This window comes from Hipposideros armiger, unplaced genomic scaffold, assembly GCF_001890085.2.
Source record: "Hipposideros armiger isolate ML-2016 unplaced genomic scaffold, ASM189008v1 scaffold_1240, whole genome shotgun sequence".
Classification (NCBI taxonomy): Eukaryota; Metazoa; Chordata; class Mammalia; order Chiroptera; family Hipposideridae; genus Hipposideros; species Hipposideros armiger.
Window position 1 is genome coordinate 214385 of NW_017732590.1, and position 17640 is coordinate 232024.

The 17640-nt window shown below is 54.6% G+C and overlaps 2 protein-coding genes across 3 annotated transcripts in view; one reads left to right on the top strand and one right to left on the bottom strand.

The window, feature by feature from the left end:
- The window catches only part of PCP4L1 (Purkinje cell protein 4 like 1), an 11117-nt gene extending 881 nt beyond the window's left edge, over positions 1–10236 (top strand). For both annotated transcript variants that reach the window (XM_019633140.1, XM_019633141.1), the window contains exons 2-3: positions 8196–8250; positions 8854–10236. In XM_019633140.1, coding sequence (XP_019488685.1) covers positions 8196–8250; positions 8854–8996 — 198 coding nt within the window. In that variant the 3' untranslated portion in view covers positions 8997–10236. The remainder of the gene's footprint in view (positions 1–8195; positions 8251–8853) is intronic.
- A 2483-nt stretch (positions 10237–12719) lies between these two features.
- MPZ (myelin protein zero) lies at positions 12720–17328 on the bottom strand. The gene is given in 6 exon segments (XM_019633076.1): positions 12720–13921; positions 14026–14086; positions 14214–14349; positions 14519–14732; positions 14944–15110; positions 17185–17328. Coding segments are annotated over 6 exon segments (939 nt in total). The 5' UTR covers positions 17252–17328; the 3' UTR covers positions 12720–13627.
- Positions 17329–17640: the final 312 nt, after the last annotated feature.

A 17640-nucleotide genomic window follows, 5' to 3' on the forward strand; every position in this document is an offset into this window, starting at 1 on the left:
TCAGACCTTGTCACAGTCCCCCCCAAAGTCAGACCTTGTCACAGTCCCCCTCCAAAGTCAGACCTTGTCACAGTCCCCCCCAAAGCCAGAAACTTGTCATAGCCCCCCCCCACCCCACCAAAGGCAGACCTTGACATAGTGCCCCACCCCCAGCCGATTGTTGCTTCAGCCCAGGCTGACTCCAAGGCACGCCCGCCGAGGCTTCCCAGCCCCCACCCCGGAAAGAGGGGTCATGTAGGTTCTGTTGCCTCCCTCCCACACAATGCCCTGCAGCTGAGTGTTTGCTTTGTAGGCTGTAGGGGGTATTAATGCGTTTATTTTGGGACATTAACGCCATGGGTGGGATGCACATTGAAGATTATAGTAATAAAAGATGCTTTGTCACCCCCCCCCAAGCCCAGTATGAGGTGAAGGCAGCTGCAAGCTGTGTGCTGAGTGCCACAAATAACCACTCACTGAACTGCAGCCCATGATGGGGGACCCGCTGGGGCCTTGACTCATGCACACCTGAGCCCCTGGCCAAGCGACTCTGCCTCTGAGTCCAGTGGGGGTGCCGCTCTTCCAGGGAAAGGGGGTGAGGGGCTTCAGGGAGAGGGACAGCCTGGAGCTGGGGAGCTCTATTTCTCTTGGCATATGAGATGTAAGGTATTCGGATTATTCTCCACATATGAGGAGAAGGAATGTGTGTGTGCCGAACCTGGAGTAAGGATTACTGGTTCTATTTCTGTTATTATCTTGAGGGTGACCTTGAACAAGTCTTTCTGAAGCTGTTTGAAGACTGCAGCTGGTTGCTGCGCTGAAAGAATTGAAACGGTTCCAATGCGCCTCCCAAAACAGCAGTCTAGGGTCTTTCAGGGGCTCTAGGGTTCGCAGAGGCCTGTCTGTGGTCTGTGGGCAGTGACCTTCACTTACCATTGGGGGAGAGGATGTCAGCAGGGAGAGGAGCGCCCTGGGGGGCTGGAGCCGCTCTGTCTCCTCTTGGAAGCAGATGCATTAACTCCTGTCTCCCTCACTTTCTGTGCCTCTGAAGCAAACGGAGCTTACAAAGCCGAGGTTTATGTCAATGCAAAGGCAAGAAAGAAAGAAAGGAAGAAAGAAAGAAAGAAAGAAAGGTCTTTGGGGCTCATAGTTAGGATTTTTAGGATTCAGGCCCTTTCTCGGTTTCCATGCCCTGGTCTGTGGTACGGGATCTGAGTGCCTGGTCAGCAGAGCTGCGAGGATGTACGTACGTGATGTGTTTTCACTGCCCAGCATCCAGGCTGAGCAGGGTGTGTGTGGGCATGTATGACGGGCTCCTTTGCTCCTGCTGGTTGCTACTAACCTGTGAGCGCTCTTCAAAGAGCCCAGTGGGTGAGGAAGGGGAAATCTCGGTGGTTTACCTTCCCAAGATTAGTTCTGACTTGCTGCTTGGAGCAGAGGGAGTGACACTATCTTGCCTTTTCTGGTGACAGTGGTTGCTGTGGCAACATCATTACAGATGAAAGAGACAAAGGAAGTAAGAAACACAGTCAGAGAAGGGGGCGGGGTGAGTGGGGCCCGGAGCTATTGGGCAGTCATTCCCCAGTAATGGCCACGGGGAGCCACATCTAAGGAGCTCCTGCTTTGACTGCTCCTGGGCGCTATGCCAGGACAGTTCTCACAGAGGGTCCTGAGGCCAGCCCCTGACTCACGCACTCAGCTCTGTGAGACAAGGCGGGGACGTGAGCGGGCTGTTTGCTCCTGAGCACTGGCCTTCTCCCTGCGGTCTACATCTCAAACAGATGTGTCTCTGTCTCAGGTTCTTGGAAATGAAACAGAATTTACGGAGGTGCTGTACTGGAGGACCCCTCCGGTGCACCCTTAAATCTTGGGGTGCTTCCTGGACGCTCCAGGGCTGCAGACCTGTCAGTTGCTTACAGAATACAATATCTGTCCAAGCAAACTGTTCTTGGGCCATTTACTGGAGGTGTGGAGCCACTGTCAGCATTTTGGGGGCTGGACATTGGGAAGGCAGGGATGTTGTGATTTCCGGGGTGATTTAGAGTAAAAACAGACCAGTCCTGAAACTCCCATGTCAAGGGCACTTAGAGCTGTCCCCCGCTCACCCCCGCTCAGTGAGACGTGCTTGGGGTCCCACGCTCACCCACACTCAGTGAAATGTGCTTGTTCAGCTGTGTGACTCCAGGTGGAGTTAAAAGACGTGGGCGCTTCCTACATGAGCGTGGACTCTGTTCGACCCCGGTGCCACCACTCCTAGTGTGTGACATTGGGGAAGCCACAGCCTTGCTGTGCTTGGGCCTCTCATCCGCAGAAGATGGACAGCATCTACTCAAAGGTTGAAAAGAACTAGAGGAAATATATATGAAATACCTACATGTGCTGAAATCGTGATTATTTTGAAGGAATGCACCTAGGGTTGAATATAAAAACAGGTCAAGTTACAGGACCATTTGCCATGTTGCTCCTCCCAGCAACTTCAGGCTTGAGAAAATTTTCATTCATATAAACAAATATCTATTGAGTACTTACTATGTGCTGTTTAGAGGTTGCAGTTACTGTAAGAGACACACAGATAAATGGGAAGTAGGGAATCTGGTGGCTGGTGAGGGTGGGGACGGGCAGTAGGACAGATACACGATGGCTGTGACGCAGGTCACCTGAAATAACACTCTCCGATAGGCCTTCCCCTCGTCCCTCTGCTGGTTCCCAGGCCCAGGGGCTGCAGTGAGGAAAAGCGATCAGCTGGCTCCTGGCGCCTTTCGCCGCCTCTGAACTAGCCCCGCGGGCGGGTGAGCCCCTCAGCGTCTGCGCACGCACTGCGCACACACACACTGGTCTCAGAAACCTGGATGAGGTGGCAAATACAGACAGCAGAAGTGCCCTTGTTCATCTAACAGGTGCTGCGTGTCTGTTGTGTGCAGAGGCCAGTGCTAGGCCCTGGGGATACGGTCGTGAGTAAGACAGACATTGCCCCACCCTCACGGGAACTCACACAGAAATGGAGGATGCAGACATTTCGCATCGAATCCCAAAATTATTACTTAGTTATGTGGTGAGAAGCACGGGTGCTGTGACACTGGTAATGGAGCCCTGGCCTAGTCTGAGCTTCCTCCAGGACGGCTCTGAAGGGTGAGTAGAAATTAACTAGATAAAAGGGAAGCCGGGCTAAGACAACCATGAGCCGAGGTCCTGAGGTGGGACGGGATGTGGCATATTCCCAAGAGGAGGTCGCTGAGCCATCAGAGGTGGCCCAGACCATAGCAAGACTTTTATTCTTTCTCCTCAGAGCCTTGGTGCCCACTTGAGCTATTGCGGTGGTCTATCGCACAGCTGTGTCAGGGTGGCAGCTGTGAGGGGCACGGATTACGGGGTATCGGGGACATAAAGTTAATGGGACCTGGGACTGACCTGGACATGTCAAGTGAAGCAAGGAAAGATGTTAAGGACAATTTCCAGATACCTGACCCACACGAGGCAGAACAGTGTCAGAGGACTGGGTTGGGCAGGTGGTGCTGACACACACAGTCTGAGCTCCTGCACTACGTGCATATGAATGAAGATGGGTGACCAGAGGAGGGGTCTGCCGTGGACGCCACATCTGAGTCCTTGGCACTCTGTGTGGTGCCACCTGCTACCAGCAGCTGTTGACGTCCCTGACTAACGATCAGCTTATTTACTCAAATTCAGTACGAGTGTAGGTTTTATTCCTCAGTGGCGCTGGCCACATTCCAAAGTACTGGACATCACGTGTGCTAGTGGACGCATATGCTGGGCAGCGCAGGACAGGACACTTGTATCACTCCAGAAAGTTCTATGCAGGGGTCTGCCCAGCTTTCTGTAAGAGGCCACAGGGTAAGCGTTTTGGGTTTGTGGGCCACGTGTCTCTGTGGCAATGATGACACAGCTGTTGTGGTGCCAAAGCAGCCCCAGATAATGGCAAACAGTGGGCATGGCTGTGTTCCAGCCAAACCTTGTTTACAGAAACAGGCTGCAGACAGACTTGGCAGTGACTATAATTAGCCCACCCGGTTCTATTGGTTGGCACTGGTAGAGATGATAACCGGAGTCATAGGTACAGATAAGACCATGAGGAAGAGAGAATAGAAGGGAGCCCCGCTCTAGACCTTGAGAGCCCCCCCATATTAAATGTTGGGCAGAACTGACCAGAAAGGTAGGAGAAGACTCAGGAAAACCATGGTGTCCCAGGAGCCAAGGAAAGGTGAGACGACAGAGTGTGGAGCGGCCCACGAGGTCAGGACGGGTGCCACGGAGCTTCGTCTTTGATTCAGCACCTTAGAGAGAGCACCTGGCACCTAAAGAAGAGCAGGAGTCAGAGCCAGGGTGACGGGCGGGAGAGTGCGTGGGAGGTAGGAGATGGAGACGGATTTTTCTGGAAGTCTAGCTATCAGAAGGAGACAGACTGAGGTGGCCGCACCCCCACCCCCACCCCGGCCATCTTTCTAATCGTTCCTTCTCAGTCTCTGCCGGCTTGTCCTCCTCTCCTTAACCCTTTCTCCCCATTTAGAAAATTCAGGCACAATTTACATGCACTAAAATGTACCTTTATCAGTGTCTAGTTCTACAAATTTTGACAAATATATACAGTCAGGCAACATGTATCTATACAGTCAAGATACAGAGCGGTGCCATCGTCCCCAAATTCCCCTTTGTAGTCAGCCCTGCCATGACCTCAGCCCTTAGCAGCTGCTATCTGTCTGCTCTCTCCATAGTTTTGCCTTTACAAGAAATGCCATATAACTGGAATTTTACACAATGTGTGTAACCTCGGGGTCTGGCTTCTCTCATTGACCACAGTGCCCCTGGGTTTCACCCATGGTGTTGTGTGGGTCAGCAGTTCATTTCCTCTTTGAATTGCTGATTAGTAGTATGTTGTATGGAGTCCCCCAGTTTGTTCATCCGTTCCTCAGCTGGCAGACATTTGGGTTGTTTCCAGTTCTTGGTGATTTCGAGTAAAGCTGTTATACACATTCACTTACAGCAGCGGTTCTCAACCTGTGGGTCGCGACCCCTTTGGGGGTCGAACAACCCTTTCACAGGGGTCACCTAAGACCATCGGAAAACAAAGATATTTACATTACGATTCATAACAGTAGCAAAATTACAGTTATAGAGTAGCAACGAAACTAATTTTATGGTTGGGGGTCACCACAACATGAGGAACTGTATTAAGGGGTCGCGGCATTAGGAAGGTTGAGAACCGCTGACTTACAGGTTTATGTGTAGACGTAAGTTTTCATTTCACTCGGGTAGATACCTAGGAGGGGGTTGCTGGGTTGTATGATAAACGTATACTGAAGAAACTGCCGGAGTAGCTGCCCATTTTGATTCTCCCCAGTAGTGTATGAGAGTTCCGGCCACTCCACGTCTTGCCCAGCACCAGGTACTGTCATTTCACAAAACCATTTTAATAGGTGCGTCATGGTATCTCATTGGAGTTTTCACTTGAATTCCCAAATGACTAATAAGGTTATACACTTTGCATGTGCTTATTTGCCGTCCATGTGTCTTCTTTGGTGAAGTGTCCAAATAAATTTCTTGCCCCTTTTTACAAACTGTGTTTATATTATTGAGATTTGAATGTTCTTTATACAGTCTGAATACAAGTCCTTTATCAGATATATGATTTGCAAATATTTTCTTCCAGTCTGTGGCTTGTCTCTTCATTCTCTTACGAGTGTCTTTCAAAGAACGGTTCTTAATTTTAACGAAGTTCAATTTATAATTTTTTATTTTATGGATTGTGCTCTTGGTATATCTAAGAAACCTTTGCTTACCCCAAGGTTGCAAAGAATTTTTTCCCCTATATTCTCTTCTAGAAGTTTTATAGTTTTAGGTTTTATTCCCATTTTGAGTTAAGTTTTGTATGGGGTACAAGGTATAGATTGAGGTGTTTTTTTTGTGTTTTTTTTTGCATATGGCTATCCAGTCATTCCAGCACAATTTGTTGAAAAGATCTCCCTAAACTTTAATATTGGGGTTCCTTGAGGCTTGGTCCTAGACCCAGTTCTTTGCACTCTAATGTTGGTTGGAGAAGGAATTCAAATTGAAGCAGGCTGGTTTGTTTGTTTGTTTGTTTGTTTGTTTTTAAGAGAGGGGGAGGTTTTACGTAGAAGAGAGTGAAGGGAGTCCATGGTTGAGAGTCCTAGAAGCGGGAAGGAGATTGGGATGAGAGTTGGATGGAAGAACAAGACATCTGGATGCTGACAAGTGCCCTGGGAGGAGGTGTCGGACAGGGAAGAGGTGCTGCTGTCACACCGCTCTGCGGGAGCCCAAAGAAAACAGACCCCTGGGCCAGCAGGCTTCTCCTGGTCCTCCTTCCCCATGAGAAGGGAGGGCCCACAGCTCTGACGTGCCGAGGAAACAAAAGCACTTGTGGGGAAATGACAGATACCCGAGATGACAGCATGGAACACTGGAGCGCATCGGGCTCAGAGGTGATGACGAAAGGAAGGGAGGAAGGTCGGCAAGGAAAGAAACAGACCTCTGGGGAGGCAGGCGCTGTGGGCCTCCCAGTAGCTGATTAGTGTCTGGTGGTGTTGAGAGCTGAGAGACATTGAGCCCAGCGTGAGCAGTGAGGCTGAACTGAACGCAGCTCCAAGCCCCTTGGAGACTTGGCATAGCAGCCTGAAGGGACGCAAGGGGCCCATTCGAGATGGAAGCCAGTGGGATGAGCTTGCACTTGGAATTCTCAGGATCTGCTAGGGAAAGGGGATGTTGCTGTGTCAGAGCCCCCCCTGCTAGCACGTGGCCCTGTGGACGAAGAGCACACACACCGTGCTCAGCCTGGGGTGTGTCAGGAGGGCCCGTGCAAAGGTCAAGGTGAAAGCCAGAATCGGGGTGGTCAGGACAACAGGCAGAGCCACAGCTGAGTCAGTCAGCCTGGCCTGGGGTCAGGTTCTCACATAGCATGTAGGACTTCCCCATACAGGGAGGGCGGGACCCTGTTCCCACGCCCTGCGGGGTGTCTGTGAGCAAAATGGTGGAGACTGTGGGCTGAGAGCCTGGCCCTGAAATCCAGCCGCCTGACTGTGGGGACAGAAGGAAATCAGACCCCTGGGACTGTCCTTCCAATTTGGGGGCTGCTTTGCATGTGGGAGGTTGTCTAGTTAACAGCCTCACATTGGACATGCTCCGCAGGTGTGTGCACACACATGCTCGCACACACATGACTTCATGTGCACACACGCCCATGCCTTTGGCTGGAGATTAAGAAACATCAAGGGCCGGCTGAGTGGCTCAGTTGGTTAAGAGCTCGCTCAAAGGTTTGAGCTCTGAGCAACAGCGGCTCGAGTCCAGCCCGAGCTGAGCTGCTGCTGAGCTGCCAACAGGTGGCAGGATGGCTCAGCTAAAAAAAAAAAAAAGAAACATCAAAACGTTCAAGAGCGCGGACTCTGGAGTCAGATTGTTTTGGTTCAAACCCTGGCTTTGCTACTTCCCAGCTGTTTGACCTTAGGCAGCTTCACCTCTCGACCTCAGCTTCCTTCTCTAACATGAGCATAGTAACAAGACCTATCGTATAGGGCTGTTGTAGGGATGCAGTGTGTTACTGCGTGTAAGTGCCTAGAAAAAGGGCCTGCACATAGTAGGTGTTCTATCTGTGATGAGTAGGAAGATAAGGTGAGGTGGCATTGTGCCCCCACCCTAGTTATCTCTGATCTCATCCCCACCGGTCTTCCCTCCCCCTTCCCACCCCAGCTGCATCAGTCTCTTGCTGGTCCTCAAACAGGCTGGTCACTCCTCCACCGCAGGGCCCTGGAAGCTCTCATCTGGACACCTGCCTCCTCCAGCTCTCGGCTCAGATGCCAGCTTCTGGAGATGCTCTCTGGGCCCCTCTGTGAGCTGCGTGGCATCATATCGACCCAGCACTCACCACCTCCCTCCTTCCCTGTCTCTTCCCTGTAGCACTTAATGGGATAAACATTTTGTTGGTTCATCTGCCTATACCCTAGAATGCAAACCCCCGAGGGCAAGGCTTTTGTCTGCTTTGTCCTCTGCACTTTCCCTAGTGCCAATGAAGACTTGGCGGGTGAATTCTGATGACTTTTCTCCCTCTCTCTGGCCTCAAGACACACATTTTCAAAAGACTAAGGAAAGCACCTGGTAATAAAAGGGCTTGAAAGTGATGGTGGCGAGTCGAAGGAGGTGGCACCTTAATGCTTCCTTGAATAGCAAATGTTCTGATTTTTATTTTCCAGCTTAACACCAAAACATCCCCAGCGACCAAGCAGGCACCTGGCCCGGAGGAAAAGGGTGAGTCGGCTTGGGCCAGGCAGTTTGTAGAGCCGGTGAGGGACACCTGGACATAAAGACAAGTATGGCTGTCAGTCTGGAAGCTCTAAAAGTCAGGTGTAGTCGGGACATGGGCGAGTGAAAGAAGCACTGGGTTAGAACTACTGTACCCAGGGCTTCGTCCCACTGCTTCCTTAGCAGCACCCCTACCAGCACTGACATCTGGTTTTAGAGACTGGCTCTGGAGTCGCTGGGCACAGATACAGCGACAGGAGGAAACTCATCATGATCCCAGCCACTGTTTCAGTCAGAAATTGAGGGCAAGCTGGGGAGAGTGTGTGTGTCCTGGGACTCCTGTAGGTGCAGGAAGAAGTGGTGAGAGGGGGGTTGGCAGCTTGGTGGGGAGTATCGAAGCCCCCTAGGAACCCTAGCTAATTCTCAGTCGAGCGGCCCTGACTCGACTTCTAGGGGAGTTACCGGGTGGGCGTTCCCAGGGCTAGCAAAGACAAGGGGGGGTGTGGGGGGGCTCACAGCAGGAAGTGGCCTTCAGCCCCTGCATTTGGGCCTGGGGGGGTGGGCTGGGCCGGTCAGGCGTATGTGTTCCTACCTTGGAACCACCTGCAGGCAAAGCCAGCAGTGCCAAGAAGGCCGAGGAGGATGAGGAGGTTGACATCGACCTGACGGCACCGGAAACGGAGAAGGCAGCCCTTGCTATTCAGGGCAAGTTCCGGCGGTTCCAGAAAAGGAAAAAGGATGCCAGCTCCTGAGCTGCCAGCCTCGCAGTCACCCTGCTCCTCTCCCCTCTCCACAGCCTGACTCCCATGTGTCTTTGTTTGTCCCTCTAGCCTGTCGTTAAGGCGAGCTCAACCCTTATATGTTGTGTTGTGTGGCCCCTCGAGCCATCACAGCAGTGGGGGCACAAGGACCAGAGGGAATGTGAGGGATTCAGAAGCTGCCACTTGCCCGGGGGCGGGGGGGGGGCAGCTTTTCCCTCGTCAGCACCTGGGCCTGCCTCCCGAGGCTTTGGGGCTGCGAGGAGGAGCCCGGGCAGTGTGATGGCGGGGAGAGCCCTCCGCAGGGTGCGTGCAGCAGTCACCCCTCAGGTAACAGCCGCTTCGCACCCTCCTGCAGCACCACCTCCAGCTTCCCTCCTCCGAGCTAGGCCACAGTGGGGACCGGACCCCCTTGCCCGGGCGGACCATGGTCAGGCAGCCTCCCGTCAGTGCCTGCTGAGTGCATGAGCTCCAGGGAGGGCGCTGGGGCCAAACTGCTTCCTCATCCGGGTTCGGAGCGTAGGGCAGAGGTAGGGAAGTGGGGGCTCAGGTCGGTGTGGGGAAGAAAGAAGAGTGAGGGGGGCTCTCTGAAGACACAAGCGACTGCTGGGAAAGCGTGTTATGTCAAGGATTCTTGGGGCTCTGCTAACCTGCCTACCTCTGAGCCCCCACGTCTAGCCATCCCCAGAGGCCACCCAAACCAGCGACCCTGTAGTTCCCTCCTGCTCCACTGTGGAGTCAGGCAGGAGAGGAATACCCGCTCTGTGTGATTTTAGCATGTTTCATAATTATATAAAAAAACCCTCAAGTGGGGTCATGTAGCCTCTACTTCTGTTTTTTCCTGGGAGGACTGAGTGTCGGCCTGAGCTGGCTGGGGCAGGGGGCGGGGGGTCAGCTGCATGGACTCCTTGGTGGGAGAGGGGACAGCACTGCCCAGGCACTTCTGCACAGGCAGCAGACGCTGTCTTCATCTGCTGTGTCACCGCCGCCGGCGGCTCACCTGCTAGAGCCTGTCCCCTCCCGTTCCCGCCAGCTAAGAGCACACGTGGTGTGTATCCCTCAGAACAAACCCAGGTTTCCTTGCTCCGTGTCCCCGAATGACTATGCTGGCCGTCCCTGCTGCTTTGTCCCCCCCACGCACACCTGTTTATCACACTTAGAGGGAGGAGAAGATGACTCGGTCACACTGAAGATGTTAAACCACAAATTAAATAAAATGACGGCTTTCAAGTGAGTTTACGTTGCTGAGAAATGACTCCCATGCATCGAAACCAGAGCCAAGTGCTTGAAGATCCAGCAAAGAATGCTGCCTCCCCGCTCCTCTCCCATCCTAGCCCTCATCCCTCCTTTCTTGATTCAAGAATACAGGAGTCGACGCCATGTGGCTGCTGTGCGTAGGGAGCTGGGATCATGTTCCTGGAAGGGGACCCACGTCCCAGAGCTTATCCCCCAGCCAGCCATGGCTCCAGGACATCGGGAGGATGGAGCAGTGACTCTCCGGAAGGCCTATGTCACAGGAAGTGGCTCCTGATGCCAGAGGAAGGGAGGAGCTTACAGTGGGGTCTGTTCTGAGTGCAGCCTGGTGCCGGTGGTGGCTTTCTGTCCTGGCCTCATGGGCAAATCGGAGGGCAACTCGTTGCCGCACCTGGTGTGGGTCCAGTGTGGCTTGGTAAAGCAGGAGCATTCCTGTCCCCTCGCCCCATGGACACAGCGTGGGGATTGCCAATCTGGCCTGTGCACATGGGTAAAGCAGCGCTCCCTGCTCCGCACCTGGGGGAGCCTGTCACCAGCTGCCCCGGGGGCTCCCCCACGCATGCGCAGTATCGGCAGACTGTTTCTGCCACAGACCTGGAGTGTGGTGCTGACATGCTTTTCCCTTTACTGGCTGTCACCAGTACTGGGCCTGGGGTAGCTCCATAAAAAGCCAGGACACCCCAAGGCCTGACGCCACCTGCAGGCTCTCTTAAGGTTCAGCCACTGATAAAGCCTCGTGTACTATGCAAGTTGGATGAAGCAGGGGCTCAGGGAGTCCCTAGAATGGGAAGAGTTGTGGTCACCAGGTTAATGCAGACTCTGGTTTGGTCCCAGTGCTGAGCCTGGAGCTACTCAGCAAAAGTCTCAGAGCACAGGGAGGCCAATCGCTGCCTGCCTGGGGCCTGTGGACTCCCACAGTTTCCCAGAAATAGTGCAATTCAGGCGGGGCTGGGGAGAGAAAGTGCCTCCCACTTTGGGGGAGTTGGGTAGGGCGGAGTCCCAGCAGAGTCAGCAGGGCGGAGCTGCACAGCTCACCGGGGCAATCAGATTCACATTTGGCCGTTCGGTAGAGGGCGGGCTCAACACAGGAAAGATGGTGCCCACCTGCCTGCTGCAGAGGACAAGGACACCTCAAAAGGAAAATGGTGACCATCCTCCAGCCCTTGCCACACTCCTCAGTCTGCCCCTCATATGCCTGTGATGCTCCCTGAGTCACTGTCCCCACGCTGGAGCTCAGGGTGCCTGTGAGCGAGTGAGTCTGTGAGCGGGCCCCTTAAGAGAGTGGCTGGGTTTCCCCACCGCCTTCCATTCCAGCTGGATGGTCAGAGTCCCCACTATCTTTCACAGCCAGATAGCCAGATATTGTGGGGGCTCCTCTTCCTGGCATCAGTACTCCAGGCTGGGGAGACTGGTGTGGGGCTGGAGGTCCCTCGCTTCTCCATGGGGAACCCCTATGGCTGAGATATCCCTCCCAGTTCTCAACCGCCACATGCAGGAGTGGGGCCTGCAGGTACGGGACCAGCCCATTTCGCATCTCCACCCCTCCTATCAGTCTCGACACTGCCTCTTCTTTATATCCTTAGTTACAAAACTTCTGTTCAGCTAGACTTCAGATGGCTCTCCAGGTTGAATGTCCTATAATTTAGTTTTATATGTTCATGGAAAGGAGCAGGCCCAGTGTTTATCCACTTCACCATCTTGGATCACTGTCCTCATACATATTTTAAAGGAAGCGTCCTATAGCCAAAACAGGCCGTAGCTTTGAGAAAGCCGGTCTTCATGGGAAGAAGGGCTTAGGTGTCTGCAGAACCAGCAGCAGTTCTCGGTGAGGGCTCCTCTCCACCCAGCTGCTTGATTCCACTACTGGGCACTCGAGCCTCCTCTCTGATGCCTACAGCTCCCCCTGGGGCCCTGGAGCCCCACTTCTCTCCCCTGTCCCTCTAGTTCCTGCTGCTGGGGACACAGTTCTGAATACTGAAGACTAAGAAATTGTTTTGTTTCGTGAGCAAAAACTGCAAGTCTTCAGGGGATCGGTGAGTGCTCTGTACTGAGTGGTTTGCAGAAGACACAGGCATAAGGAAGTCACGAAGAAAGCACATGCAGCTATCACATCTGTGTTACGTGTCACTCTCTTGGGGCTTTTTTGCCTGTTGGGTGGCAGAGCTGGGAGTGCAGCCCTGACAGATGTGGCGCGGTCTGGTGATCTGAGCAGGGGTATTTGGGATATGTCCCCAAAGCCCAAACTGGGAGATGGAGATCTTAGGAGAAATTCAGGTGGCTAAAGGGACAGGACCCTGCTTCCCTGACAACCTACTGCCGGACACTTGGTGTGGTTGACCTCTCCTTGACCTTGCCCCAATATAGAGCCAGCTTTCCCACTTGGGTCCGTTGCATCTCTTAACTCTTGTACTTAACCCTTGAAAATTCCCAGAAAAATTAGGCAACTGGAGATGGAGGCAGCAGTTTTTCTGGAAATGTCAGTGTTTATTAAACATTTAAGGCATTCAGGGGTCTGAGAAGAAATATACAGAATGTAGAAAAATCCTAGAATCTCATGGTTGGGGGTGCAGCTTCTTCCCTTTCCCCCTAATTCCCATTTGTTTTTTTCTCCCTTCTGTTTGCTTGTGGAAAAGCCATTTCTAAGGCTCCTTGCCCCCTCCTCACCCCTGGCCTGTGAGGACCCATTGTCTCTCCTTCCCCGTGACCTTGAGTCTCAGAAAAGTGCTCCACAGGGGTCAGGGGGCACCAATCCTGCAGCTGAGGTTTGAGGGTCAGGGGCACCTCTGCTTGGGCTGGCTCTCCGTTAAGAATTTAATGGGGGTGGCAAAAACCACATGACGTCATTGATACTCAGTCATGGGGGGAGGGCAGAGCAAGGGCACAGGTAAACAAACAGGAATGGATTAAAAAATAAAAAATAACAGCCTACATAAACCCTGAAGGACAGTCTGATCTGGATGGTCTGGGTGTTAGCTGGGAGGGCACAGTATGGAGCTGGACCGCCTGATGGAGGGCAGGGAGGGGCCGGGAGGACGGGGGCAGAGACGGGCTGGGTGGTGCAGGGGGTGGGGATGCAGGTGGCCCGGAGACGAGGCGCGGGGTATCAAGGTCCCTTTCTTCTCAGTGCCGGAGGGACAGGCACCAAACACACAGTCCTTGGGGCCGGTGCAGGGTAGGATCAGGCCCTGGGCTCCCAGAAAGCCAGGGGGTGGAGGTGGGGGAGGATATGATGTGCCTGGGGAATGAATTTTGGAATGAAACTTACATCTCGTAGGGATGAGGGCAGGGCGGGGCTGGGAGCTGAGGAGGAGAGCACCTAGACAGGTAAGAGGCGCCTAGGTCCCCCTGCTCGGGCAGGGCCTGGGGGCTGATCACTTGTCGGAGTCCAGGCCCATCATGTTCTTGAGGGCGTTCTTGAGGCTGGTTCTGCTGGGGGACTTGACAGCAGGCCGGAGCTCCGGGCTCTGCTCGTCCCTTCGGAGCTCCATCTCGATGACCACCACCTGAGCGCCTCTGGACGACTCCGCCCCTGGCCCCCGAGCCCCCGCCCGGCCCGCTAACCGCTATTTCTTATCCTTGCGAGACTCCCCCAGCCCCTTGGACTTCTTCTCACTGGCAGCTTTGGTGCTCCTGCTGTGGTCCAGCATGGCATACAGCACCGGCGTCTGGGGAGGGGCGCGCACGTCAGTCACCCGGCCCACCCCTCGCTCTGCCCGGCGGCTCCCAGGGGGCTCCTCCCCAGCTGTCCAGGCCCTGAGTCCCCGCTAACCTGCCGGCCGCGCTTGGACGTGTCCTTTCCAAGCTTGTGCAATTTCCCCTTCTCCATGGCACTGCAGGGAAAGGGGGGCTGTGGGTGCGGCCCCGCCCGAGCCCCCGGCGGGGCGGCCGCGGCCTCCCCCGCCCCCCGGCGGTCCCTCCCTCCCGCTGGGGACGCGGAGGGTCGGCCCCGCCCCTTACCTGAGCCTCCTCTGCAGCGCCGCCTGCCTGCGCAGCCAGCAGTACCGGACCAGGTAGAAGAGCAGCAGCAGCAGGAGCACCCCGCCCAGGATGCCCCCGATCACGGCCCCCAGCACCACTCCGTAGCGAGTGGGCACTGCGAGGGGAGGGGGACGAGTGAGGGACGAGCAGGCACCGAGCACCGCGCCTCTGCCCGCGCCCAGGAGCCCCGGCGTTCGGCCTCTTCCCGCCGCCGCGCAGTCCCCCCTGATCCCCTCCCCGCCCCACCTCCCAGACCGCCCCCCCAGTCCCGTCTCCCCTCACACCTTTTTCAAAGACGTAGAGCGTGACCTTAGAGGTCTTGCCCACTATGTCCGGTGGGTTTTTGACGTCACAGGTGAAAGTGCCATTGTCACTGTAGTCCAGGTTGTGTATGATGATGGAGCCATCCTTCCAGCGGGGGTCCCCCACCCACTGGATGCGCTCCTTGAAGGTGCCCACCTCGTCGATGTAGGGCTGTCCCTTGGCATAGTGGAAGATCTATGAGAAATGAGGGAAGCACGCAGCTCTAGTGGCAGGAGGGGTGCTGGGTTGAGGAGGGCAGTGCTGGGGAGGGGACAAAGATTGATACTTCCTTTGCCACAGTTGGGGTGGTGGCTCATAAAGGATTTCCCCCTCCTTAGCCCAAGTTCTCTGTTGTTCCGTGAAGCACCCTTTCTGTCCTCCAATCCCAGGATTGGCCAGCACTTACCGAGATGGCATCGCGGCCCCCTTCGGGCTGGTAGCGCCACGTGAAGGAGATGTCGTCTGAGACCCACTCGCTGGACCAGAAGGAGCAGTGCAGGGTCACGCGGGAGCCCACAGCGCCGTAGACCTCCCTGTCCGTGTAAACCACAATGGCCTGGGCCGGGCAGAGCACTGCAAGCAGATGGGGGGGGGGCAGACCCACACGTGGGCCCCATGAGGACACAGAGGTGAGCAGAGGCCCAGGGCCGAGCCAGGCCACTGCAAAGACTGAGGCAGAAATGACGAAGGCCCAGGTCTCCGGACCAGCTGAGCCTCTGAGTGAAAATGCTGGGTTGGTCCCAGCTCAGCAGGTGTTCACAGAGGACACGAGACTTCGTCCCCAAGTCTCACTTTCCCTTTGGGCCAGTATCTAACTCTTCAGCTACCCCTCAGAAGCGGGCTTTACAATTTTTAAAATGTATTATAAATGATGCAGGTAACACATCACATTCCTTTTATAAACTATTCAAGCAATAGTGGTAAAGTTACAGTCTCCCCCACCAGTTCTTTTCCTGTCATCTCCTCCCAGATAGAAGAACCCCAGTTATCTGTTTAATGTGTGGCTTTTTTTCTGTGAATCAAGCTCAATATAAACAACACACTCAAGATTTACAGGTACTTGTAAGAAATAGTTTTGTGGAATTTTCTTTTTTGGTACACATTGCATTATATGCTACTATTTTTTGCTTAAGGTGCTGGTGGAGCTTTCCATGGAAATCAATCTTGTTATTAACAGCCGCGTAGTAGTTCACAGAACAGCAAACTCAAATTTCTTACAGAAAAAACATGAAGATAAGTAGTGAACATAAGCCTTCTCCCGGCCCAGCTGTGTTCAGTGCTGAACCGCTGCGTGCTCCAGCTTGCTCTTGGCTGGGGGTCGGCGGGGAGGACCTCATACAATACCCAGGGGGAGCTGGGTGCAGAGCACGACCCCAAGCCCAGAGCGCAGATGACTGCATGGCAGCCCTCTGTCCTTCGGCCTCCTCATCCTCCTTTTGGCCGTTCTGGCCCAGCGCCCTTTCCGAGACTCACCCACACATGCACAGCCATTCCAGGGAGATTATGTGTGTGGGCCGGCCCCGGGTGGGGGCAACTGTAGACCCTTTTGTTCTACGGGGGGGGGGCAAGCAGCCAAACAGAGACCCATTGTCTGAGCAATGATGGGGGCTCATGGCATTCCCCCCATGGACCTGAATCTCCCACCTCAGCATGCAGCATCATCGACTCGCCCCCTGAGACCGCAGCAGTAGAGCCTTCTTGGGGATGTCCCAACTGTCACAAGGAAGGTCCTTCACTGGGTCTACCTTCTATTCCTCCTGCTCTAACACCAGCTCTGCCCGGCAGTCCTGTGACTGGCACTGAACTGTCTCCCTTGAACTCCAGGATGCCTGCCCCTCACTCCCTTCGCCATCCCCTTCTCCAACTCCCAATCCTTAACATTTTCTCTGGGTATCCTAGAATAGTTCAGCACAGCCTAGATGAGCCCAGGTTTGGGTTTGGGACTCAAGAAGCCGACAGCAGAGCAACCTTGGTGATTCAGAGCAGCCCACGCCACCCCCTCCCCCCATTTGCCCACCACTCCAGGGCAGTGTGGAGGAGGGCAGGGGCCATTCACACACCCTGTTCTGACCTTTTCTTGCCTATCCCGCCTCTGCCATGGACAACGAAGGGGTCAATCCATTTACGAAGGAAAACAGCTTTAGATAGACAAAATCCTAGAATCTCATAACGCTCCCTCCTGCTCTGTTCACCCACATAACAGACAATCAATCCACAGAGGGAAACTGAGAAACCAGGAGGCACAGGACCCGAAGAGCTGGGACCACAAACCTGAGCCCTGTCCTTAGGTCACAGTCTCTGACTTTTCTCTAAGGTCAGATACCTCCTGCACTACTAGGGGTGAACAGGGAGGGACCAGAACCAGGTGTCCTCACTCTGACATTACTTGCCCCAGACCCTCGGTGTGGCTCTGGGCTAGGTCACCTGTTTGCCACCTGGATCTAGTCAGGCTCCTGTCAGGGAAGCTCTCCATGCTCTATTCTCACTTCTCCCTTCACAGAATACCTTTACTGCCTCCCTCCAGACTCTGTTTTTCTCTGAATATAATGTCACCTTCCCACTGCTGCTCACTCTTTCTTTGACTGCACGGGAAGGTCGCCAAGGACAACCGGAGCCCCAGGGCCCAGGATGGGGTGGCTCCACTTACCCAAAGCAGAGAAGAGCAGCGCAGCCAGGACGGGGCTGGGGCTGGACCAGGCAGCCCCAGGAGCCATAGCTGGGGCAGGGCTAGGGCCCAGATGGTCTGCGGGGTTGGAGAGTGGGGGACAAGGAACTGAGCGGGGGGTTCCTGGAACCCGCTTAAAATCCCCCGGGGCCACAGGATGAGGGGGCAGTCCTGAGCCAGTAACCAATTGCAGCCTGGCATGTGCAGTTGAGAGGTGGTGGGGAGGGGGGCAGAGCGCAGGGAGCAGAAGGGGCATTGTGTCCTCTGGGTGGAGGGGTGGGGGACACATACCACCTTATACACAGAGGGCTTTGTATCTGTTGGCTTCCCCCTGCCCTAGGCTGGAATGTTGGGGGGGGGGTAAGGAGAGGGACAGAAAAATGGACACAAACACGCTCCTCTGAGGGGTAGATGGGCAGGGGAGCCTGAATCCTAAGG